At 39.4% G+C, this 26793-nt stretch overlaps 1 protein-coding gene across 2 annotated transcripts in view; it reads left to right on the forward strand.

The window, feature by feature from the left end:
- The window catches only part of MYO16 (myosin XVI), a 603751-nt gene that overhangs the window by 272601 nt on the left and 304357 nt on the right, over nt 1–26793 (forward strand). For both annotated transcript variants that reach the window (XM_037729044.1, XM_017501745.2), the window contains exons 13-15: nt 7570–7697; nt 11459–11564; nt 21280–21397. In XM_037729044.1, coding sequence (XP_037584972.1) covers nt 7570–7697; nt 11459–11564; nt 21280–21397 — 352 coding nt within the window. The remainder of the gene's footprint in view (nt 1–7569; nt 7698–11458; nt 11565–21279; nt 21398–26793) is intronic.

Here is a 26793-nt window from a genome sequence, read left to right on the forward strand (position 1 = left end):
CAACCTCCCCCTCCTGGGTTCAAGCGATTCTCCTACCTCAGCCTCTTGAGTAGCTGGGATTATAGGCACCTGCCACCACACCTGGCTAATTTTTATATTTTTAGTAGAGGTGGTGTTTCACCATGTTTCCCAGGCTGACCTCAAACCCCTGACCTCGTGATCCACCTGCCCGAGCCTCCCAAAGTACTGGGATTACAGGCGTGAGCCACTGTGCTCTGCCCACATCCCGATTTTCTTCAAGACCTTGGCTCCCTAAGTCATTGCTGCTCTGTTGATTTTATTATCCCTGCAATTAGATGCTTGATTTGTATTTTATCTTGTCTTTGCAATTGGCATGGTTAGGAGAATTTGACTGATACTAGCTGCTTCATTACAGCTACAGGGTAAAGTAGGCTACATCTGTTTCTATTGCATCAGTGTCAGATCATTTGCCCTCAAATATCTATGTTAGTTTGGTATTGCGTGCCTTTTATTTTTTAATTCTGTATGCATCTTTTCAAAAGGGGTGGGAGGAGAAAGAGAGAGAAAAACACACCCTATTTAAAGTTACTATTAATATATTACTCCTGGCTTATGTTTGTGGTCACAGTTGATTGTAGAATTAACAAGAATTAACAGTGAGACAAAAGTCAGCTTTGAATCATGGAATGAAAAGTTTTTTTAAAAAAATACTCTTATTTAGATGCTTCTATGGATCTAGAGGTAAAGTTTTATGTCTTAGCCAAAATTTAATATAGTAAATTTTTATTGTATGACACAACTTACCATGCTATATTGTGTCTGGTGATGGGAAAAAAAGTGTCAACTTGTGGTATGTTTGTTTTGAAAGTGTTGACAGTAGTATTTTTAATGGTTTTAAATAATGTGTTGTATTTGCAATTTTTTCAGAAATACACATTTATAGAGAAAAGGAGAAACACATTAAGAGACATATTTGTTTATTAATGTAAGAATAAGATATAATACATTGAGATTGTTACCAGAACAATCACAGTTAATTCTAACTTTATATTTATCATTTCTAACTCTGTCATACAATAACAATGGAAAATAAATACAAAACATGTATCAGGTAAAAGGTTAACTGATGTACAGTTTACCATAAAATTGCCTACTTTTTGTAGGTCATAAGAAAATGTAAAAATGTCTAGTCTTTCTGGACTTGAACTCCATTATGTAGACTTAAATAGCTGTGCTCTCCTCGCCTACAGGTGATAACCCATAAAATTATAGATATTAGGTTGATACAAGGACACACATTTTATATTGAATTAGTGGTTATTCCCTATAGCAATATTAGTGTCTAGTAAATAATGCCAAGTAGTCACGTATCAGGTATTCATTACAACGATCTTGCTGTCCTCAGGCCACACAACAAAAATCTATTTCTTTTTATTTCTAGTGATTATCATTGTATTATGTCTGTTGTTTTAAATGACTCATTTTGTTCAAATATTTGGGTTGCTTCCCATGTCAGTTACTTTATTAAGAGAAAAAGCAAAGCACTAAATATTATTACATCTGTAAAGATTACAGAGACCAGGAGAATGACTTCTCTGTTTCGTGTTGAAAATAAACTCACATATAACATCTGGATTTTAGTTTTATTTAATTATTATTAACTCTGTTATCTTAAGCCTTTGTATAATGTTCATGTTTATTTCTAGCAAGTTACTAATCATGGACGTAGAACATGCTTGAGGCAAACTTCATTTTGAGACTGATGTCTACACAAGGCAGCAGCCAGCCCCCCGAGTTAGGTTGCCTGCTGCCACAGCAGTGCTGATCTGATGCTAACAAGCACCACTGCTGAGATGTGGGTCCCAAGCGGGCGAGTCAGCATGCAGTTCCAAAGGAAGTACAGCCAACCAGGACAGCGTCCATTATTGTGCTGCCTATTTATGTCGAAGACAAGTAATATTCATTTTATTTTTAAGTTTTGAACTTTGTATTTTCTGAGAAATTTGTAAATTTCTTTTTTTTTAAATTATACTTTAAGTTCTGGGGTACATGTGCAGAAGGTGCAGGTTTCTTACAATTCGTCATGTTAGATGTAGGAGAGAAAGAGAAAACAGAAAGGAGCCAGATCTTCCTGCATGGACTTTACAAAAAAGCAACCCTAAACATCAGAAACAAAAATGCATCATCAAGCCAACAACCATCTGTTGACTCTATACAAAAATATATTTCATTAGATAGAGTGTCCTCATCCTTGAGCACTGTGTAGACATTCTAGAAACAAAACACAAATAACAATGAAAACATTATGGACTTCACTTCTAGCTGAGGACAACAATTAAATAGCTGTTTGAGGGTGTGCAGTCCTAACGGCCAAGTCAAGAGGTTAGAAGGGAAATAAATCCTATCAGCTTTTTAAAAAGCATCACAATAAAAAAGAAATGTGGCTCTAGTCCTTTCTCCTACTCAAAATACACTCCCTCGGAAAGGGAGTATTAGAATCAGCGTCAAGCAATGTGCTGCCAGGTGGTAGCAGTGGACTATTCCACAACATGAGCTGTGACCCTGCATGGGAAAGAGATTTACAAGAATACACTCGGAAAGGGAGTGTATTTTGAGCAGGAGAAAGGACTAGAGCCACATTATGGGGTTTAAAAAATATACATATAGGACTGTTTAGAGAAATATACCGTGCGATTTGATGTGCGCAAGAAGTTCAAAAACTCAAACATTTGCAATTCTAGGAAATGAAAACAGCTGCCATTGTTTAGTGCTTATTAAATGGCAGAACTGCCTCAATGGCTTCACATGTATTATCACATTTCATCTCAAAAGGTAGGCAAATCATTGTAAGAATTGTTATTTCTACTCTGCATATGAATAAGCTGGGACTTGAGATTAAGCCAATTTTCTAAAGTCTTCCCAAGAGTGGCAGAGCTAGCATGGAAGCCTGGGTCACACAATTCTAGAGCAGGTGCTTGGCAGGCTTCTCTCAGCAGCATGAGTGCTGCACCCAGAGGCAGACAGTTTCATTATTATTATTATGTGTGATATTTTTTTAAAAAGCAAACACATACGTTTTCAAAATATGTCACCTATACATAGGTATACAGTTAACAAATAGGACGTCTACGCAGGCATGCAGAGTGGGATGTTCATAGCATAGTGCAATACCAGCATCCCTGGCCATGTGGAGCCATTGGCATCTGGGAGGTTCCACAGAGTTTCTAGGCTTGCCACAGATGGGGGCCAGTGGCTTAATGGCTCTCTCATAAGCTATGGAAGTGTTGGCAACTTTAGAAATCGGAACATGGCAGGATTCTGCAATCTGCTGGTGGTTTATTCAGAAGTATAATGCACAGTGAAAAAAAAGGAGGGACTTTATCCATAAAAAAGGAAGAAGGAACTTATTCTCTAGAATCAGAGTCTAACAAAGATTAGCAAGGCTGATCTCTTGTCATCTCTCCTATGAGCTAAAACGGAGTGCTTAAAATATCCCCTGACCAGGAATTCTCTCATTTCAAATGATACAAATAAGGAAAGAAAACAGTGAAGGGAAGAGAAAAGGCAGGTGGGGAACGAAGTGGCTGGCCCTGATGATATTTGCTGCACCTAATCAGAACGTGCAATACTAACAATGAGAATTGTAACCAATAAAAAAGTTAGATGGCTTGCCCGTTACTCAGAAAACAGGGACTGCAGAAGCAGAAATCCTCAAGGCTTTATAGAATTACACTGTCATGATTACTTCCATAATTATATGATGTACAAAGCATAGAATCAGCATCAAGCAACATGCTGTCAGGTGGTAGCAATGGACTATTCCACAACATGAGCTGTAACACTGCATGGGAAAGAGATTTACAAGAAAAGGGAGCTGAGAGAGGCTATGAGTTAATTAGGAAATAACTTTCTTTAGACACTCAAGGCTCATCACCATATCTACTGTCCAGTAAAACCTGGCATAAAGAGACTATATAAGCCCAAATAGATCCAAACAAATAAGATTTAAAAACCCTAGCCAGCCGCGGTGGTGGTATGCACCTGGAGTCCCAGCTACTGGGGAAGCTGCGGCAGGAAGGTTGCTTGACCCCAGGAGAGGGAGTCTGCAGCGATCCATAATTGGACCGCTGCACTCCAGCCTGGGCAGCCGAGTGAGACCCTGTCTCAAAAAATTGAAAATGAAAAACATATAATAAGAAAGTGAAATGAACTCCATGTACACAAAGATTGATACATGATCCAGGTGCTCTCTTGAACATCTAATGAAATTCTCATTTACAAAATAGAGAGTTGAAACACATTTTGTCAAATTAGATTCTAAGTCTATGTTGGACTTGGGGAGAAGTGAAATAGTGTTAGTAAAGGTTTTCAAAAAGAACAGAAATTGGATCTGCTGGAAAATGAAGCTGGACTAAAACTCCTTAGTTTTATGAATTATAATGTGTATATCAGTATCATTTAATTATTCTTAGTATTCATTTACTTCTGGAATAATTTAAAAAATTTAAAAATTCAAGCAGAATACAACAGACAGTTGTGCGCCCATCACCCATATTGGTTTCATATCTCTTTAAAAACATTTAAAATTGAAAGTGCTGTATTTTTTTCACATGTACTTTTGTGATTGGGATGCAGCTTTAAGGGTGTGGTAAGAAAACGCTGTGTTCTAATGTAATTGTTACATTTATTTTCTGAGTAGTATAAAAAATGACATATGTTTTAATTATATGGTATCTTAGATTAGATAGATGGCATATTGTTCTATAAACACAGGGTTAAGTGCTTACTTAACTACTTCAACCTACTTCTTTTAATAAGCAATGGTAACGGTTATCTTGCAGTTATCCTTCCATCCAGTATTTTATATGTTTACCATATACGTGAACACATAGATACATTCAAACAGTGGGTACACCATTATTTTCTATATTTTAATTGACTCATAACATTAACTATATTCTTTTACCAAAAAAAGCTGTTCATCAGCCCTCTTGCTTTCAAAAATTTTCCATTTTGAAAATCTTAGACCTAATTTATTCTAAAGTCCCTCTAGTATTTTATTGTAATGACACACAACCAGTTATATTTGTCTATTAATCTTTATTATAGACATTTAAGTTATTCCTGTATTTTCTGCTCTTACAAAGGGTCCTAAGAATTGTTTTATAAATCCTCTTTTTGCTCATGTTTGAGAGTTTTGACAGGGATAGTCCCAGTTGAACATGAATCTTCAAGTTTGGAAGATATTTCCAGATGATTCTTCCAATTAGCTAAAAATACAAGACTTGGTAGTATAGACGTTTTTCCAGCCCAAGAGACAACTTCATTTGGAAATCAGGCACTGCCACCTACTAGCCCTGTCCCCTTGGGCCAGTCATGGCACCAGTTCTCCTGCCTATAAACATGAAAATACTTCTCTTACTCCAGTCATAGGTTCTGTAGGACTGGAAGAGCGAGTGCCTGTGAGGTGCTGAGGACAGCGCCATGCTCAGAGTGCCTGTAAGCTCTTATCATTATTACTAAACTACGATGAACTCTGCTAGTGTTCTGTGTGTAATATAGCATCTTGTAGCTTGAAATAGCACCAGAGGGAGCTGCTGCTCTCAGAGCTTTCCATTGTTTCTCATATTTATTTTCCGTCTTTTTAGTTTATATTGTTTGCCCAAATTTCTATTATAGTTCTATTTTTGATTGATTTATAGGAACGTGTTATAAATTACTGCTAATCCATTGATTACATGCACAGCTTATATACCTCTCTGTCTTTGCTTATTTTTTACTATTAAATGGTTGACCAGCCTTGTTTAATGGGGTTAGATTGCTCCATCATTCTCATTATGATTTGCATTTTTGAATCCTATTTCCTCGCTTACATACAAATCGTGAGAGTTTCATTCTGTATGCTTGCCTAAATGCTTCAAACTTTGCTGTTCATATTTGGGATTTAAATTCACTTGTAAGTAATTTTTACACATGCTGTGGGATAGAGATCAACACTTGTTTTCTTTACATATAGATGATCAGTCCTCTCAGCAGCATCCTTCATCACTGAGAGGTGGTGCAGCCTGGTTGGTCATGCACTGTATCTTTGATACCAACAGGAGGCAGGGAGATACTGGGTAGAATAGGGCAGTTCCCCAGCAAAGGCCCCACCCTCAAGCCTAGAAACCCACAGCCGTACATGGGAACAGGTATTCCTGTTTTCATCCCCAAAAATTGCCTTTGGCCCACCATGCCCTCCATCCTGTACCCCAAACACCAGGCTCCCCAAGCAGATGAACAGAAGAGCAGGAGAGTGGCAGAAAAGGAGAAAAGAAAAGGAGCGTGTAAATATTGAGAGGAGTTCAGCTGGGGATACTTGGATCATTTGTTCTTTCAAAAATTTTCGCTATAATTTTAAATAATTTTAAATGTGTGTAAAACGTGTAGACAAATTGTACAAGCAACTTTTAATATCATATATTTTAAGATGCTTTACTGGCATGTGGTTCCATCAACTTGAATATGTCTATCGTGTTTTTAAAGAAAGGTATTCTATGTAACCTCCATACAGTCATCAAAATGGAAAAGTAGGACTGATGCCCTGGTATCACCGAATCAAGAGACCTCCTTCAGTCATGCCCATAGGGCGAGAGATTCAGTCCAGCAGTGCATGTTGCATTTTGAACCACCAGGCCCTTGACTCTCCTTCAGCATGGACCAGTTTTGCAGTCTTCTTTTGGCTTTTCTGACGTTGACATCTTTGAAAATACAGGCCACGCATTTTGTAAACTAAAAATAGGTTTGATGGTCAAAATGGTGAAACCCCGTCTCTACTAAAAATACAAAAAATTAGCTGGGCATGGTGGCGCATGCCTGTAATCCCAGCTACTCAGGAGGCTGAGGCAGGAGAATTGCCTGAACCCAGGAGGCGGAGGTTGCGGTGAGCTGAGATCGCGCCATTGCACTCCAGCCTGGGTAACAAGAGCGAAACTCCGACTCAAAAAAAGAAAAAAAAAATAGGTTTGATTTCTTCACAACTAAAAAGTCTTCCTACTCTTGAGTTTTTATTCTAAAGTGATGGAATTTACTAGAAATACCAAAGGACTGAAAATACTGGAAATGCATCATTATGGCAATCATTATAAATCACGGTTTCTCCGAAATTAATTAAATTTTTGTTTTTCTGAGAAATTTGTAAACTTACAGGTGGTTCGGCTCCAACTGCCCCTCACATTCAAGTTTAAAACTTTTGCTATTTTATGGTATTGAAATTAAATATAGCTGAGAGAAATTGTATTTGATATGAATTAGCACAGTTTCAGCTTACTGCACAGATATCTATTAAACTACATTTTTTTGTGAGTTTCTCTTCTTAAAGACAGCAGAATAATTAAAGGCCGTGGACCAAGTAATGAAGAATAAAGTATAAGCCTCATTTTGCCATTATGCATGCTGAAAAGGTGCTGAGAAGGGTGTAATTTTACAAATGTTTTTACATGCCAATGAGATTCAGAATTAGAGATTCATTTGCTTTTGCATCCTGGACATAAATGACTTACATCATGGGAGGAGGAGTCCTGGCTCCTTTTCACCGGGGTTTTCCCCTGCTGCTGCCCTGTTTTCCAGGTGTCCCAGATGTATTTCAGCGCCTCAGGGAAGCTGTGCGCCTGGCTGCCTCCTCACCTCTTCTCCTGTGTGGAGAGAGCCTTCCACCAGCTCTTCCAGGAGCAGCGAGCGCAGTGTTTCATCCTCAGGTGAGTCTCCTTCAACCTCGTCTGCCATGCTCAGGTTGGCCGCGGGGCTTGGCGGTAAAGATGTCCTCATTTCCCGTGATTTACCTTTATTTAGTTTCTCAGCACTTGGCGGTCCAGTATATCTTCACAGTAAGTACATTTGGCTCGTTACAAGGGAGAAACATCTTGGCTATTAGAAATAGCCCCAAGTGTAGCTGGATCAATATCAACAAACTTAACCTGAAACTCATTTCCGTTTGAAGATTTAAAGCTTAGATAAAGAGTTTTTGCTTTTGAACCTAAGAAAACAAGGAGAAAAAAAAAGCTTCCAATGTTAGTGAACCTAAGCCACCGTTCTGCAAACTGCAGGGCAGCCACAAATATAATTTTCTTTCCAAAGGTGTATTTACTCAGTCAGCTGTTTGTTATTTACCTTTGCTCACACTTCCCTGAATTCTACTTCCTAAACTTTTTTTTTTTTTTTTTTTTTTTTTTTTGAGACAGGGTCTTGCTGTGCCACCTAGGCTGGAATTTAGTGGCATGGTAACAACTGACTGCAGCCAACCTCCCAGGCTCAGTCATCCTCCTCCCTCAGCCTCCCAAGTAGCTGGGAATAGAGGCAAATGACACCACACTTGGCTAATTTTTTAATTTTTGTAGAGATAAGTTCTCACTATTTGCCCAGGCTGGTCTCAAACTCCTGGGCTCAAGTGATCGTCTTGTCACAGACTCGCAAAGTGCTGGAATTACAGGCATGGGCCACCACGTTTGGCCCAAAATATTTTTTATTTGAAATGTAATGCTAGTTTTAACTCATAAATTAATAAAAAATTAAAGAAACATTTAAGTGTTAAAACCTGCATTAGAGATCTATATCTTATATGTGGCCAAAGCTCTGTAGGGAGGGAAACCTCCAGAGTACAGCAGTGCGTTGGTTGTTAGTGGTGGTTGGAACTGAACCAGTAAGTGCAGTAGCACACAACTCACGTCCGAGTGAAATGAAAACGGTATAAAGTTAGAACTGGATAGAACTCAAAGGCTTATTTACATATTAAAGTCAGCACTGATATGTTTATATGGATTTTATCAAAAATTCTGCAGAGGGTGGAGGGACCGACTGACGGGTACAGACTTTAGTTTTCTAGTTTTCAAAGCAGCATGCTGGTGGGTGTTTTCATGCCGGGTTCAGAAGCATCCAAAGGATGAGGAAGGTGCTGAGGCAGGGGCTTCCACCCATTCTAGACTCAGGCGACCCTATTTTTATCTCTTTTATCTGTTGAGTTGTCTGGTCTTACTTTGATAAATGGGGAAGAGCTTTTTAAAAATTGCTTAGGAAGCACTGTAAATTGGTGAGATAACAGGGAGCGTGTAACACTGTTGACAATAACAACATTTATTGAGAATTTACTGGGTGCCAGACTCTTGACTAGATTATTTCAGTGTATTATCTTATTTATTTAGAATTTACATAAATTCTGGGTGCTTCCACTGAGCATCGCAGCTGTTATTCCTGAGTTGTTGAAAGCGTGGGTTCTGAGCAAGGCTCTGGGGGGAGAAAAGGAGGTACCAGCGGGCCCAGGTGCTTTGGGAGTCCTTCTGGGAGAGGACACACAGCGTCCAGCAAGTTCTTTCAGTGAAGAACCCTGTTTTTCTTAGTTTAACCCAACAATTTTGACATGTATTTGCTCATGGAACTTTTTTATCCAGTAGAGCTAATTAATATTCTGTAGAACTAGTTTTCCTTTGGGACTTTTTTTTTTTTTTTTAAGCTAATGATTCCATGTGTCGACCCCTTATTTTGAAAAAATATCTCATTGTTCAAGTTTCAAAAAGGCGTTATTGCAGCATTTTGCTCCTTAGCTCAGCTAGGTCTGGGTTCTTGCCTCACGACCTGGAAAAATGAGGCGTGCAGACATCAGAGGGTGAGAGGAGTAGAATTTATTGTGCAAAAGGGAAGCTCTTGGCAGAGAGGGATCCTGAAAACAGGTTGCTTGATGCACACCCCCTTCTCAGTTGAGTACCAGGCTGGCCGTGCAAATTCCTGGCAGCTCCAGCCGGGTCCTTCCAGTGTACATGCTTGGACTGAGCTACTCCGTATTGATTTATTTCCCTTGCTGCACATGTGTTAGGAATGCAATTTTCCACGGCAGGGATGTTCAGGCAAGCCTCCTCTGCAAGTTCCCTTATCTGCACAAAACATCTATGTAAGCGCTTGTGGGATGGGTGGGAGGTTCTCAGAGGACCCTTCCCTTCCTGTCTGTCTGAAGCAAGCTGGCGAGCTCCTTTCAGTATCGCTAGTCCTGGAATACAGAACTGAAGAGCGGATCTATGGTACAAGGACTTATTGTTTTAGTGATTCCCTTCTTTCAAAATTGTGTGTGTTTTTATACAGCTTTGCCACATCACTGACTGGTAGACTAAGATACACGCTTTCTCCATTTTTACTAATATGATAAAATTAGCCATTTGAAATTCAACTAAATAAGTTGTTTACAGATCATTATTGAGTGCTGATTGTATCCCAAAACGAACACTTACAAAGAGTAATTTAAGATTCAGCAATCCAAACTCAAATATTCCTGGAACAGATGTCCCCAAACTCAGTCCCCAGACCACGAAAATTTTTATTTTATTTTCTAATGTTAACTTAATACTTCATTTGTTGGTACTTTTCGGCCCCAGTAGTTCAGAGGTCTGCAGAAATGAGTGGAAGCAAGCATTAACGACTCAACACTTGAAGAAAATAATTAAATTTCAACTTCTTTTCTGGCAAACACTATTTAATCAAATTTGTTAAAACAGATGTTTTCTAGCAGAAAACCAAGGAAACACTCATAAGAGGAATTATTTTTAAAGTTGTTTTCGTTGCCAGATAAGTAAAGTCTGTTTTTATAAGTTTTTCATCTGGGTGAAGTAATAACTTTATCGTAAATCCGATCACTTCGGTATAATAACTATTGTATTGGAATTTTATGTTAATCCTCTATCATCTGGTGTCAGGAATATAATCTTTACCATTTGTAAAAACTGGGTGAGTTAATAAAGTATGCCTGGGATGTATCAAAAGTGATGACATTATAAATAAAAAGTTCAGTGATCATTCCTAGATGAAAGAAAAATGCAAACTAGAGAACATCAGAGCGAAAGCAAGCTGAAAAGGAAAGCTAACAAGGTTAGATTTAGGATCTGCTGAATGACAGATCCACATCTGAAGACCTTACTGCCTTAGTTTTGGTAGCTATGCACTTGACATTCATTTCAAAGAACAAAGAAGAAATGCTCAGAAAAGATTTAACAGCTTTTCCACAGAAGATGTCATGTCTTTCCTGTAAGGCCCATGAAGCATTAACAGCTCTCCCAAGGCCAGGTGTGATCCTGCATGTCTCCACACAGGGCGCCGTTCCTTGGGATGGATCTCCTCACTTTATGTTGACTTGCTAAGCTGAGTCAGGTTGGTTATGTCTTCCTTGTCAGCCAGACACCTTTCCAGCTTCATTCATCTATGCTAGGTGGTTCTACCCTGTGAGATACTGAATGGCAGAACCTGTGTCATATTCATTTGTAATGCCAGCATCTGAACCACCATCAGGGACATGACACAGTAAACATATACTAGATATTTTGGACAAATGCATCAAACTGAACTGAAAACATAGACCACAAACTCACTGGAAGTTGTGCCATTCCGTCCTCATTTTTGTGTCTGAGAATTCTCTCCAGTTAAATTTTTACTTGTTCCTTCAAAGTAGCAAACTAATGTTTTCCCTCTCTGTTTTCCTTAGTGGAGAACGGGGATCAGGAAAGTCTGAAGCCAGCAAACAAATCATAAGACACCTCACCTGCAGGGCTGGCCCTATCAGGGCTGTGCTGGACTCCAGATTCAAACATGTAAGTTTTTTGTCTGGGTTAGCAAATGTGTAAATGAAGATGTTGAGCCGATTGACATTTACAAATAAGGGAGAGGGCATCATAATAGACACAAGGGGGTCAAAATTTGTGGAAATAAAGAACAAAAAATTATTGATCTTAGGTGCAAATTAATATTGTTCAAGTGAACATTTATTTATTTTACATATTTAAAAATATTTTGTACATACTTTCTTTTTGTATTTGCTCTGAATAGTTGGATCTAAGATGTGTAACATAGGTAGATGTTGTTATTCACAAAGAAAGTGCACTTTGGGGCCGGGCCCAGTGGCTTATGCTTGTAATCCCAGCACTTTGGGAGGCCGAGGCGGGTGGATCACCTGACGTCAGCAGTTCGACACCAGGCTGGTCAACATGGTGAAAAACACTCTTTACTAAAAATACAAAAATTAGCCAGGTATGATGGTGGGCGCCTGTAATCCCAGCTACTTGGGAGACTGAGGCAGAAGAATTGCTTGAACCCGGGAGGCAGAGGTTGCAGTGAGCTGAGATCATGCCACTGCACTCCAGCTTGGGCGACAGAGCAAGACTCTGTCTCAAAATAAGTAAATAAGTAAATAAATAAATAAAGTACACTTTGGTGTGTTAGTACATTTTGGGGAGCTGGCCAGAAAAGAAATTATTGTGGGTGATCACTGAGGGCTGATAGTAAGTCTTCAATGTATCTGAAAGGATCGGCAATAGTTAGCCTTAAAGACTTTGATGTGCAGGCCTTGCACCTTTGGGGGCAAAACAGATTGTAAATTATATTCAGAAACCCTTGCAGTGTTAACTGTCCTGTTACTTCATCTGTCTAAAATATCACCATGATTCAAGGAGGAAGCAGAAAGACCCGTTACCAGCTAAGATAAAGCTGAAAACATTCCACACAATAAAACTCAGAAATTTTACTCAAAGAGCCCACCACAGGTGCTTATCCATAGACTGATTCTCTTGTTTATACATAGTTCTAGCAAGTTTTGTTAAAACGTTTGTTGAGACCATAGCAGATGAGAAGAAGAAATTGAAGGGCTGTGGAAGGAACAGCTAAGGGGGGAACAGACAGAACACTTACCAATAACCAATCCAAAAGAATGGAACTCAACAGTCTGCCCTCTAGGGACATCTACCTAGAGATGGAATCCTCCCCATTTCTTAATTTCTTTTGGAAGTTACTCCAGAGGCCTGGAGGTTCATGACGATTGTCCTAAGGTTGAAATAAAATAGTGATTTGGAGGATACTCCGCCCCTGCTTATGCTGATGACCATGATCAGGGCCATGGGTACACCAGCAGCTGCCGCTCCTAATCTCCATCCCGCCACTCATTCTTAAGAGGGAGATCCACCTGTCCAACACACTTCCTGGACATGCCACAGTGCACTGCAAGACATGGCCAAAATTTAAGTCTGTCTGTCTTCATTTATTTATTGTTATTGTTATTTATTTGTTTTTGAGACAGTCTCTGCCACCCAGGCTGGAGTGCAGTGGCATGATCACCCCTCACTGCAGCCTTAACTTCCTGGACTCAAGCGGGCCTCCCACCTCAGCCTCACAAGTAGCTGGGACTGTAGGCACATGTCCCTCACTCAGCTAATTTTTGTATTTTTTTGTGGAGATTGGGTCTCCCTGCATTTCTCAAGCTGGTCTGGAAATCCTGGGCTCAAGTGATCCACTTGCCTCAGCCTCCCAGAGTGCTGAGATTACAGGTGTGAGCCACTGCACCTGACTGTCTCTCTGTTTCCAGCACATTCAGAATATCCTATTCCTCCTAGCTCTTTAGCCTGTCCCGTTTCCGTCAGGCCCACAGTCATTGCTGCTGTTGAGTCGTCTTCTCACATGGCATCATATTTGAGACTGTTCTAGGATGCTTCCTTTCTTTTAACATTCTTGGCCATCTTCCAGGGCATGGCCATGGTTGGTAGCTCTGCTCCCCAGGGTCAGGCAGGGCCCAGGCCCTGTCGCCCCTCAGGCACTTTCTCCTGCTCAGAGGAAGAGAGCAGCAAGCCCCAGTCCAGGGAATAGGCTCATCATGTGCAGAGGGGCTGCCTGTCTTCCCATCACAGTTATGGGCTTGAACTTAGTTGTATTGCCATCTAGTTAGGACTCATTGCTAACTAGGCAGCCGTGTATTCAACTTTTTTTTTTTTTTTTTTTTGAGATGGAGTTTTGTTCTTGTTGCCCAGGCTGGAGTATAATGACATGATCTCAACTCACTTCAACCTCCACCTCCTGGGTTCAAGAAATTCTCCTGCCTCAGCCTCCCGAGTAGCTGGGATTACAGGCATGCACCACCATGCCTGGCTAATTTTGTATTTTTAGTAGAGACAAGGATTTCTCCATGTTGGTCAGGTTGGTCCTGAACTCCCGACCTGAGGTAATCCACCTACCTCGTCCTTGCAAAGTTCTGGGATTACAGGCGTGAGCCACCATGCCCGGCTGTATTCAACTTCAATTGGTAAATGGAGGAAGAGGAGAGTTGATGTTGGTGAACTGCCATCAGCCTGTATCACCACAGACTCCTTTGCTCAAAGCTCTTGAATGCTTCTCTGTTCACGATACATCAAGTCCAATAAATCAGCATGGCCCAGCATTCTTTCTGGCAGTGTTATCCTTTGTTGTTGTTTTTATTTTGTTCTCTGGCCTTAGATCACTATATCCCCTTCCCTCTTCTGCTTTTCAGCGGGTCTCCCTCTCAGCCTGGCCCGTGCAGTCTCATTCATTTGCTTTCTCATTCCACAAGCATCTGTTTATATAAAGTGGCGGCCCAGCACCTGTGCCTCAAATTCAGAGATGCCATCTCAGTACCATGGTTAGATCCCTATTTCCATGTGGGGAATAAATGGATACACAGATAAGTGTTGTGACAGTGTAAGAGAAACATTTAATTACCCCCAGTTTTCTAACTTAACTTCCTTAGTTAACTCTACATTATCAAATAAGTTTAATGTGGATAACCCCTTTGTATGTCATCAGGAGGCTGTACATGGCCTGTGCGTGTTTCCTTGTATGTGATTTATAGAGCCAACATCGATATTTTCTTCAATCTGTGTTACCTGTCCTGCTTTTGGGAATTTTCTGCGGCTCTTCCTTTTGTTATAACCTTTTATTTTTAATTCAAGTGTAGGGAAGACACATTTGTTAAAAAAAAAAAAAAAAGTCCTCTTATCTCGCAGGTCAAGAGACCACTAAATGCATATGTGAAAAATTGTGTTCAATTCCATATATACACTAACAGAACATGAGGTTTTCTATAATTGAATCAATATTCCCTGTATAACATTCAAGAAAATAATGTACATGTGTGCTGTACCATTTCCTTGACTGAAGAACTAATGCAAATACACATGCTTGGCCATGTTACAATCATGTAAAGCTTTCTGCTGGTACTTGTTTCAAAGTGTGATGTTGATGCAGTGTGAAATTTTCACCGAGGAGCCTCTGAGGCTGACCATACACACATTTACAGAAGGATACCTGCATTTCAGTCGTAATTTTATATTTGAAAGTGCCTGATTATATCCACTAAAGACTGCTGCACTTGTATCATTTCCTAAATCAATGCCATCTAAAGGTTCAAAAGTTAAAAATACAGAAACATACTGTACAATGAATATTGTGCTATTTGTGTTTGTTTCTGTATCACTTGCTTTTTTATCCAGCTGCTACAGTGTAGAGTTATTTTTTACCATGCTGGTAGTTACTCAGCATGTTCTGGAAATTTATAGTATCTGATCCCTCATTTAGAAATGAACATGAATGATGTTTAATCAATAAATTAGTATTATTTTGCATATTTTTTACTTGTGAATTATAAGTAATTTTAAAATTCATTCTGCTCTAATAGATCTCTAAGCTTAGGTCTGATTCTGTAGACTTGTCTCTTTAAAAAGAATGCATAATTAATTAGTTTTTCAAATATCTATAATGTCATGTGTGTTCATTAATGATTAATTCATAACCATGTATTAAGTTCATACTGTATTGAGCACCTGCATAATTCTACAGCAAGCTCAAAGTATTTTTTTTTTTAATGGATTCTTACTGTCGCCCAGGCTGAAGTGCAGTGGCATGATCTCAGCTCACTGCAACCTCTGTCTCCCAGGTTCAAGCAATTCTCCTGCCGAAGCCTCTTGAGTAGCTGAGATTACAGGTGTGTGACACCATACCTGACTAATTTTTGTGTGTTTTTTTTTTTAGCAGAAATGGGGTTTCACTATGTTGGCCAGGCTGGTTTCGAACTCCTGACCTCAGGTGATCTACCTGCATCGGCCTCCCAAAGTGCTAGGATTACAGGCTTGAGTCACTGCACCCGATTGCTCAAAATAATTTAACATTGAGAGTCAACTTGGGAAAATAGCATAACCTAGCTTCTTTGTTCAAATATGTTAATATATTGACCACTGACACTTAAGAGTTAGAGTATGTGTAAAACAACATGGTTCTAAAATAGCCTCAAGTTAACTAATAGAAATAACAGAAACTGATAACTTAATCCTAAAGACAAGGAGCAATGGAACAATAGTTCTCCTCTAAGATATAGACTAAAACAATCATCCATTAAAATGATCCTTTGGGAGATAGCAGGCTGCGTAATTTTTATAATAGCATTCTCTATCACATGTAAGTTGACTTTACGTTTTAGTTCAAATGAATACATTCTGAAGTACATTCCTTTGGATCAGGTAGATATAACCCTCCCAAATCAATTAGCACCTGGGAGTCCAGATTATAATATCAGTGCATATTTCAAGAAAAATGATTCTAGTTAACGTGTGTGTTTTATTCACTCCTCATGACAAATAAAAGATGTCATAAATAAATGACTTAAAGTTTCATGAAAAAATATTTCCCAGGTTTGAGCATGGCTTAAATTCCATGTCTGTGGTTTTATTGTTTCCCTTTAAATTATCCACATATCATTCAGTGTCTAAGATGGTCATGAAAATCATCAGCCATTGTATCTGTAAATCATCCAAGTGTGTGTACCGGAATTAAATGCAAGCATTGAATACATTTTTAAATTTACTGTGAATATAAAATTAGAGGGTTTGGTGAAATTACGTATATTTAAAAGATGAACGAGTACAAGAAATTCTCACAATGTCATTGATGGGTTGTTGGAAACTGTGACCTTAAGCAAAACTATTTCCTGTCTTCTAAGAATGTAACTCTTGTTTATATCAATTAGTCTGTGATAACATTGGTTTCATTAGGAGATACATTGTTTTGCTTAAAGTAGAAGTTTCCAAGAATCTATTGATGATATTAAGTGAGCACTTCCTGTACTTTCTGAGTGAAGGGAAAATCTGATTAAGGAAATGAGTAGAAAAGAACATCCTTGAGCAGCCTGGATCTATGGAGCTATCTAGTAGAAGTTTTGAAGCTCAGGATAAGATGAAAGGGAAGTTTGCTAGTGGCCCTGAAAGGAGAGGACAATGAGCTGCTGGGTTTTGCCATATTTGCTTGTGGGACTCCACTCTGGAACGTCACACAGGCCAGCATGGGGAGTGCTGGCAGGCAGGACCAGGTGTGCAGCAAGCACACAGATGGTACATTCCAACTGGGAGAGCCTGGTTCATTCTAAAGGAGACAATTTTGCCTTGAATCCTAGGAAAATACTCATTGGAGGTCATTTGGATCAGCAGTTACCAAGTAATGTGTACAAAAAAATGATAGAGAAATAAAAGTCATTGCATTAGTCCATTCTTGTGCTGCTAAAATGATACTACTTGAGGCTAGGGAAGTTATAAAAAGAAATAAAAGGTGGCGTAATTGAACTCACAGTTCCACATGGCTAGGGAAGGCTCAGGAAACTTATAATCATGGCAGGAGGTGAAGGAGAAAGAAGCAAGTCACGTCTTACATGATGGCAGGAGATTCAGCGTGCGTGGGGGAAACTGTCAGTTTTCAACCATGCATCTCATGAGAACGCCCTCACCATCTTGGAACAGCATGGGGAAAGCTGCCCCATGATTCAGTCACCTTCCACCAGGTCTCTCCTTGGCACCTGGGGATTACAATTTGACATGCAATTTGGGGGGACACAGAGCCAAACCACATCAGTCGGGATGTATTGGGATGGTCTTCAGTGTAGAATTGTGCAGACCCTGAGGAGCAGACGAAGTGTTCCTTGTGGTTGACACCAATGGCATCATTGTCAAAATTAAAGATTGCCATCTCAGTGGACTCTGGGCAGCAGGAGAACCCAGAATGAAAGGATTTGGGTGGAAACTGTGTTTTGTACTGTCACAGCATGCAGCACTCACCCTGAAGGAGGTTTCAGGAGAAGAGAAAGAAGAAAGATTTAGTTGGTAACAACTAGAAAGTGAGAGTGTAGCACTGAGGTCCAGAAATGACGTTTGGTGATTAAATGCAGGTCAAACACTTATTCTTAAGAGGCATGACTGAAATATTTCTGTCAGTCTTACACCTCAGTTGGCCCATCTTAAAAGCCTACCTGAGCTCACATGTCTTTGTCATGTGCTTCAGGTGCACTTTAGCTGCTGGGTAGATGGAAGATGGAACCCCATCACTACAGACATGGCTTTGTTCCCCCACACAATTCCAGAGCAGCTAAGAATGCTTAGGAAGGGCTGTTTTGTTTCTAATCCCTGCATTTGAATTTCAAACATTGGAAGCAGGGGATTTTCCATGGCCTTAAATTTATTGGAACAGAAAAGTCATGTTTTGGAAAGAAACTGCCTGGAACTTTCACCAACTCTGGCCCAAATGAATTTCAACTTTAGGAATGTTTGAATCCATGGAAATGATTAAATAAGCTTAAATAGGCATTTACTATGCAATAGCTTTAAGAGAGCAGAGGGATGGGCTGATACTGATTGAGATAATATTTTTTTATTGAGAATGCCACAAGTTTTTACTTTTAGAAAATACAGTAGATTAACTCATACCATAATAGTCCATAACTTATAGGGACATAAATTTATAGAAAAGAATACCATACATTATAAATAGTAAAAAAAAAAAAAAAAAAAAGTCAGTGAAATTTGAATAAGTATTGAGGAATACATATATTTAATTTTCTTCATTTATATTTTTATTTAAATTCTGTTACTGTGCAACATTGCCATCGTTGTTTTTGATATCAAGGTGAGCAGTGGAACAATGCTAGTTTTGTTTTGCTCAGTATCTCTCTTAAAGACATTTATTTAGTGCCACCTATCGGCCAAGTGGCCAATTAAAGATTAAAAAAATGGTTATTTCATAGTTTATTTAGCATTTAATCTTATGGACGACAATGTACAAAGAAAGAATGCCGTGGAGTATTTACATTTTGTTAAATAGTTGTAGGTTTTATTCGTTTCGTGACTTATATGTCTTCATTGGTATTTCAGCAGTAATTGCTGCATAGTTCGGTGGTTAAGTGTGTGATTCTGAAGCCAGCTCACCTGGGTTCAACTCCCAGCTTCACTGTTGACAACCTCTCAGACTTGGCAAACTACTTATCTATTTCCTTTTTTTTTTTTTTTTTTTAATAAAGCAGTGTGAAACCTACACTGGTTCTGGGAATTAACAGAGAACACACATGCACAGACATGTCTCATGTGAGAGCACTGCCTGGCACACAGTGAGCACAAGAAGAATGTTGTCTGTGACTATTAACAAGTCAAATTCACTGTTGTTATTTGTTGAATGTTTTCTCCGTGCCAGACATAAAGCTGAGTGCTCTACACAGCAGACATTGACAAACACTGAAGGAGTTATTTTTCCTGCGTGAGAATTAAGGAAAATGAGGTTTGAGGAATTCAGAAGACCTGCTCAGTGTTACATAATTTCTCATTGGCTGTGCTGGGGCGTGGAGGTAACCCCTTCTCACTCCAAAGCACATGCATTTAACCTTTCCCTGTATTTCTTGCTTGGGGAACAAGCTATTAATTACCAGTAATGCCCCTTTTACCTAGAATAATCAAAACATCACTTATCAGACACAACACCAAAATAACCAGAAGCAGAGTATTTTTAAAGATTATCCTATTTTATGACTTTTAAAGTAATTATTTAATGTAATATTATTAATGTTTAAAATGTGCTATCATTATGCTCTTATTTTCACTGTATGTATATCACTACATATTTAATCTTAGGTTATAGGGAAAGAAATAAAAACTAAGAGTTACTAAGTATTATTTCAGGTTTTTTCAGAAAACGTTTCTGTCATCACTGCTATCAATTTACTTTTATCATCTTTAAAATTAGGTTATTATATACAGACCTAAAACATAAAGTTTTTATAAGGAATTAATGTATGTTTATCTCAAAAATTCAAACTTCAAAGGCAGAAGTTTTAAATACTTCACTATTATCACAACTTATAGCATTTTTTATTTGTGGTTAGCACAAAATATTTTATAATATTTCACAGTATAAAATACTTCCAGGTTAATTCAACGCCTTAATGTAGCAGTTGCCAGGAAATTTATAAGTGGATCAAAGTGGCTGGGTGCAGTGACTCACACCTGTAATCCCAGCACTTTGGGTGGCTGAGATGGGCGGATCACCTGAGATCAGGAGTTTGAGACCAGCTTGGCCAACATGGTGAAACCCCATCTCTACTAAAAATACAAAAATTAGCAACGTGGTGACATGCAGCTGTAATCCCAGCTTCTCTGGAGGCTGAGGCAGGAGAATTTCTTGACCCCCAGAGGCAGAGGTTGTAATGAGCTGAGATCATGCCACTGCACCCCAGCTTGGGCGACAGAACAAGACTGTCTAAAAAAAAAAAAAAGTGGGATCAAAGCACTTAACAGAATAATGTTCTCAAAAAACGCTATTAGAAACGACAGGGAACAGGAAAACAAGCCAGTGTATCAATAAGGTGTTACTGTGCTCCCTCGTGTGGCTGACTCAGAAATCGCATGGAACATGACTACTGAAAGACAATACAGTGAACCCTGCAGATTTTCATACGTTTTGGAGAATTGCTTGGTCCCCATCACCTCCACAGGCAGAGTCATTTGATGGAGAAGCAGTGAATTTTATTCTACTGTTAATGTTTAAGGAAACAAGTCAGGGAGGAATTTCAGCTTCTAGGGTTGGTCTGGGGAGGTTTATCATAGCATTGCAAAGCCACAAACTTGGGGGTCTGCAGCAAAGCACAGGGCAGGCAGAGAAGGTGGCACAGCAGCTCCCCTGGGGGTCTCCCTGCTGCCCTGTGGGAGAGAGTGGTTGGTGGGCAAAAGCACGGCACAGAGGATGGGGGGGGTCAGGGTTGAAAAGAGTGTGCGTGGGAAGTAAATAAGGATTCAAAGGAATGTTCAATGCCAATGTTTAAATACATTTATTATTGTAAAATAAATTCTGAATATTGCTTACATTAATTTGAATGCCTCCCTTCCAAAATTCAAACATGACTGTTCTACTCAAGGTCGAAATCTCAATAACATTTGTTAAACTTGGGGCTGTGTATGAAGAGAATGGCTTTCCGTCTCTTATGTACAGGAAGAGTGCAGTGTCGTGAAGCAATCTATTATTACTTCATGAACGGCAGCCACAACTTGAGACACTGGATGCTAGTAGCTTGCATTTGACGAAAAAGCCTCAAAAATTCAATATGATATTAAATGAGCAGTGTAGAAACTTTCAGAGCAAGCAGTATTCCCTGCATCTTTGCTATTACTCCTCAATTTTATTTTTTAAAATGTGAATAGTTCAGTAAAATGCCCTCCTCTCCTACAGGTCACTTGCATCTTAGAAGCCTTTGGACATGCCAAGACCACACTTAATGATTTGTCCAGTTGCTTCATCAAGTACTTTGAACTGCAGTTCTGTGAGAGGAAAAAACAGCTAACTGGAGGTAAGTGCAGCATTTGCAAACGTGGGTTTCTGGTGCTAATTCAGCACATGGCCACGTCGCACACAGCACACAGCGGAGGACACCACATATCAGTCAATGCTGGGGAAAGAAAACCTATTCTTCACCATGACTGTGTGTGTAAACATTTTAAGATACTTCTGGGAAGTTTTTATTAGATTAGAACAAGGATCAATACTCAGGCACTCAGTTGAGGGTGTGTGTGTGTGTATGTGTGTGCACGTGTGTACCTGGGATGTCAGGGTATAAGTGCTAAAGTTATTGTAAATTGAAACATATTCTCAAATGCAAGCTGGACCTTTTGAAGATGATTATTATATAAACTATATAACGAGGAACCAAACCCAAACCAAACATAACTGAAAGAGATCCTCCTTGCTGAACATAGAAACAAATTCGAATACTTTAATTGAATAAATAATACCTGAGTATTATATATAGTTTCTTCACACAACACACATTGAAATCTATTTCAAATAAAACTGAATCCATATATTTAAATGATTGAATTAAATCTAAACAGCAAGAAATAATCACCAAACTAAACCCAGTTTCATATTTGATTTAAATATTTACTGTATATTTTATGAAAACTCCTTATTTCAAATTTCACTAATTTAAAATTCACCTAGGATTTTACATCTTTCCAATTAAAACAGATTATTCATGCAAATTAATAACATAAATACAATTGTAGGTAGAATTTTTAATATACTTGAAGTAGTCAGAATTTTTAAAAACTTTTGCAACAGCTGCCAGCACATAAACATTTGTCAATTAATTATAAATGATTTCTGAAACAGCTTAATTTTATTTTGCTTTTTAAAGTTACCCTATTTTCCCTTCAGGAAACAAAAGTTAGTTTTGACTATAATCTAGAAACAAAACATTGTATTTTGCAGAAAGTCTGTGTCAGAATCAGATTTCTACAAATGAAATGTGATAGATAACATGCATAAAAAGACTATGAAAAGAGGCTTTCAGATGCTGAAGTTACAAGGTTAATTTATGCAAAAGGATAGTTATTTGTTCATTTGTTTTTGAAACTCGTGGCTTAGAGTTCTGAAGGTCTGCCCTGTTATGAAGACCTTTCCAGCCTCAAGCTCTGGTTTTCAAGTCTTGGTTTCCTAGCACCTGGCTGCCCGCGCTCCTTCAAGGGAGAGACCCGGATTTCCTTCTCCAATACTGAGAGCAGTTATCCCCCAGAGCCTTTAGTGACTGGTGAGCTGTGGCGATGTTCTCTAAAAGGGTAGTACATTCTCCAAAAGTAGGAAGCTAAAACAGTTAAAGCTCCATGTTCCAGCCCCTTTGCCACTCAGACATGTGGCCCAAGGACAAGCATTGTGTCATCACTTGGGAGTTTGTTATAGATGCAGAATCTGAGGCCATACTCTGGATTGGCTGATGGAGACTGCAGTTTGCAAGATTCCCAGGTGACTCCTGGGATCGTCAGTGCCTGAGAGTGCTGAGAGCTGAAAGCAGCCCCACGTGTGTTTATGCACAATTAGTTCAAGGAAGAAAAGCTCATCTGGAGTGTCACCAGCGTGACTTTTTCTTCTCAATTTCATGTTTCCTTCACCAAGAGGGAGAGAAAACAACTGGCTTCTGAAGGTGTTATTCATTACTAACTTTTTTTTTTCTCTTTTTTTTCCTCATTCATTTTTCTGGATAGTTTAGAGGGTCCTTTTCTTTAGCAATGTTAATTTAGAAAATAATTATATATACATATTAAAAAGAACTGGAAAACTGTGTCATAAACACTGATTAATTGAGCCTTCTGTTAATCAACAATCTCCATGAACACGTGGTCACTCAAATCTTCAGCATCGTCAGCCCCACACGTGCCCCTCAGGCAGCTTGTCCGGGCAGCGTTGAGACCCAGAGATGATACATATTCCTGATGATGGGCCTGGAGCCGTTGAGGGCCCTGAAAAGCCCTCTGAATCATTAGGGAGCTGTGACCGTAAATTCGATATAATTTCAGCCTTGTGTAGTTTCTTTTTCTCTTATGGAAATGGCAATCGGGGCGTTGATGACAGGTGTGCTCCACATTTCTCCACTTTCCACGTGGACTTTCTACTCATTCTGTTCTGCTAATTAACATCCTCAACTTAGTTCTTATCACTTATGTTTGTCTGTTTGATAGCTTCCTGCTGCGTTCTTTTAAAACTCTGGCCACATGATTTAGTGATCCTTTTTCATATTTTTATTGGAGAATAATACAACTGCTACAAAAGAAAGTAACAAAGCCAGTACTGACTGAGATTGCATTCATAGAAGTCTGCCGCCTAGATCATCAACAGGGTAGGACCCACAGTGCCCTGAAGGGGCGAGACTGGGAGCTCACTTTGTTTCCTGTTTTTAAGAAAAGAAATAAAAGGGACATGTTCAGTAAATGTTTATCAGAAGAGTGAAAGTTCCAATGTCATGTTTTTTAGAGTAAGGTTTTGACAAAACTAAAAATGTTTACACTGAAAAAGAAAAGGAATAGGACAAGTTTCTTCAGGTATCCCCTACTGAGACCAGGTTCCAGGACCAGGGAAGGCTCAGCTCCCTCCCCTGTGGGCTGTTTTCTTCCAGGCTCTTGGTCCCTCACTCACCCAGGAGTGGGAGAGAGGACCCCACTGGGCATGGTGCGCTCGTAAGTAAATATCGGACCCCAAAGAGGTTTGCAGAAAGTGATTTATTTAGGCAGAGAGAGAAGAAAAGGAGAAAGAAATGGTTAGAGAGAAAAGCAGCTCCCACGAGGTTGTAGAAGGGGATCCAGATATGGAGTCCACCCCAATGTGGGGGACAGGGATTATTAACCTGGGAGAAATTCCCACCGCATTCAATTTTTTCCATCCTGTGAAAGGAGTTCCTTTAAACTTCCACTGAAGTGATTGATCTTTGATTTTTCTTCCCTCACTACCAGGTGGAAAGGGTGTTGAGTACAAAGATATATTAACCCTCCTATAAAGAGTGGGTTGATGTTTCCAAGAAGGAACATCTTCACTCAGTCATCAGAACCTGCCATGGAACATCCACATGGCTGCCACGTGCTCTCTCTTGCCAACGCTGGCTCTGTATAAGCAAGAGAAGGGGAAGACACCAGCTGGACCAGATAATTTTAAAGATGCTGCCTAGTGCCCAGCATTGTTGAAGCGCTCTGTTAGCTGTGGATCTGATGTTCCCATGGCTCTCAGAATAACTTAATAACATGTACTTGTCTCCTGTGCCTGTAGCATAGAATGAGTGGGGTGGATATGAGAATGTGTTAGAGTATGTCAGTGTTCAAAGCTGCAGTAGCAAATGAACACTAATATGGTGGCTGGAAACAACAGAAATTAAGGGTCTCATAGTTCTGGAGGTTAGAAGTCTAGAATTCAGGTGTCTGTTGAGGCACAATCTCTTGACTTCTCTAGGGGGATCTCCCCTGCCCATTTCTAGCTCTGATGGTTGCTGGTCATCCTGAGTGCCCCTTGGCTTGGAGATGCATTTCTTTTTCCAGTCAGATGCATTGCTCCAGTCTCTGCCTCTATTGACTCAAGAACTTCTTCCTGTGCCTCTGCTCTTCTCCAAAGGACGCTGTTCACATTGGATTAGGACACGTCCTACTCCACTATGGCCTTATTGTAACTTGAGTACAGTAGTTTCACCCTGATCTAAAGTTTTGCTTTCTATGGTTTCAGTTACCCAAGGTCAACTGTGGTCCAAAAATATTAAATAGAAAATTCCCAAAATAAACAGTCCCTAAGTTTTCAATTGCCTGTTATTTTGAGTAACGTGATGAAATCTCATGCCCTCCAGTTCCATCCAGCCTGGGAAGTGAACCATCCCTTTGTTCGGTGGATCTGTGATGTTTACACGACCTGCCTGTTAGTCACTTAGAAGCTCTCTCAGTTATCAGATGGTGCCAGTTTCCTGGTGCTTGTGTTCAAGTAACCCTTATTTTACTCAATAATGGCCTCAGAGTGCAAGAGTGGTGAGGCTGGAAATTTGGATAGGCCAAAGAGAAACGGTAAAGTGCTTCCTTTTAGTGAAAAGGTGAAAGTTCTCAACTTAATAAGGAAAGAAAACAGCTTGTATGCTGAGGTTGCTAGGATCCACGGTAGGAGACAATCTTCTACCCCTGGAATTGTGAACAGTATATTATAATTGTTCTATTCCATTATTTAGTTATTCTGTTAATTTCTTGCTGTGTCTAATTTATAAATTAAAATTTCTAAGTGTGTATGTGTAGGAAAAACATCATGTATACAGGGTTTGGTACTATCCCCAGGTTCAGGAGTCCACTGGGGATCTAAGAACATATCCCCTCATGATGAGGGGTAACTATTATCTCTGCATTGGTGCTATTTCCAAAGAAGGTTACATTCCAAGGTATTGGGGATGAAGACTTCAATATATACGTTTTGTAGGATACAGTCCATCCTGGAACAAAGAGTAAAAGAGATCTATTGTGTGAATTTTTACTTTAAAATGATTTTCATTTTAAGAATGAATATGGCGCCAGGCACAGTAGCTCAAGCTTGTAATCCCAGCACTTTGGGAGGCCGAGGTGGGCAGATCGCAGGGTCAAGAAATCGAGACCATCCTGGCCAACACGGTGAAACCCTGTCTCTACTAAAAATACACACAAAAAAAATTAGCCAGGCATGGTGGCACATGCCTGTGGTCCCAGCTACTTGGGAGGCTGAGGCGGAGGAATCACTTGAACCCAGGAGGCAGAGGTTGCAGTGAGCCAAGATTGCACCACTGCACTCCAGCCTGGTGACAGAGCAAGACTCTGTCTTAAAAAAAAAAAAAGAATAAATATCATCACTGCTCAAAAATATAGGCATTGAACACTTTAAGAAGCTATCAGTAAATGATACTTTTGTTATACATTAGTGATGCTTTTAAATCCATCTGTTGCCAAGACTCCTTTTATGAAAGAAAAATTAAAAACACATTAACTTAAACTACTTTACATACATTTTTAAAGAGAGCTGAATCATTCAAATCGGTCCCCTGTAAAAGCATTCGGAATTGTAAATGCTTACTAAAATAGTTAATCAAATTGGAATGGGGCTACTGTATCTCAAACCAGGTCAAATAAGTGTTGATTACAGATTGAGCTTGTACTTTAGGTAGACTGTTTTTCTTTACATTATCAGCATTTATGAAATAGTTGTTACCATCTTTTTGGACAGGGAGCATCATCATACTAATTTGAAGGTCGATAGGTGCTGTTTCTTTCATTGTTACTATTATACTTTATTTATTTATTTATTTATTTATTTATTTATTTATTTGAGACAGAGTCTCGCTCTGTCTTCAAGTGTCAGGCTGGAGTGCAGTGGCATGATCTCGGCTCACTGCAACCTCTGCCTCCTAGGTTCAAACAATTCTCCTGC

Source organism: Cebus imitator, unplaced genomic scaffold (assembly GCF_001604975.1).
Source record: "Cebus imitator isolate Cc_AM_T3 unplaced genomic scaffold, Cebus_imitator-1.0 Scaffold14, whole genome shotgun sequence".
Classification (NCBI taxonomy): Eukaryota; Metazoa; Chordata; class Mammalia; order Primates; family Cebidae; genus Cebus; species Cebus imitator.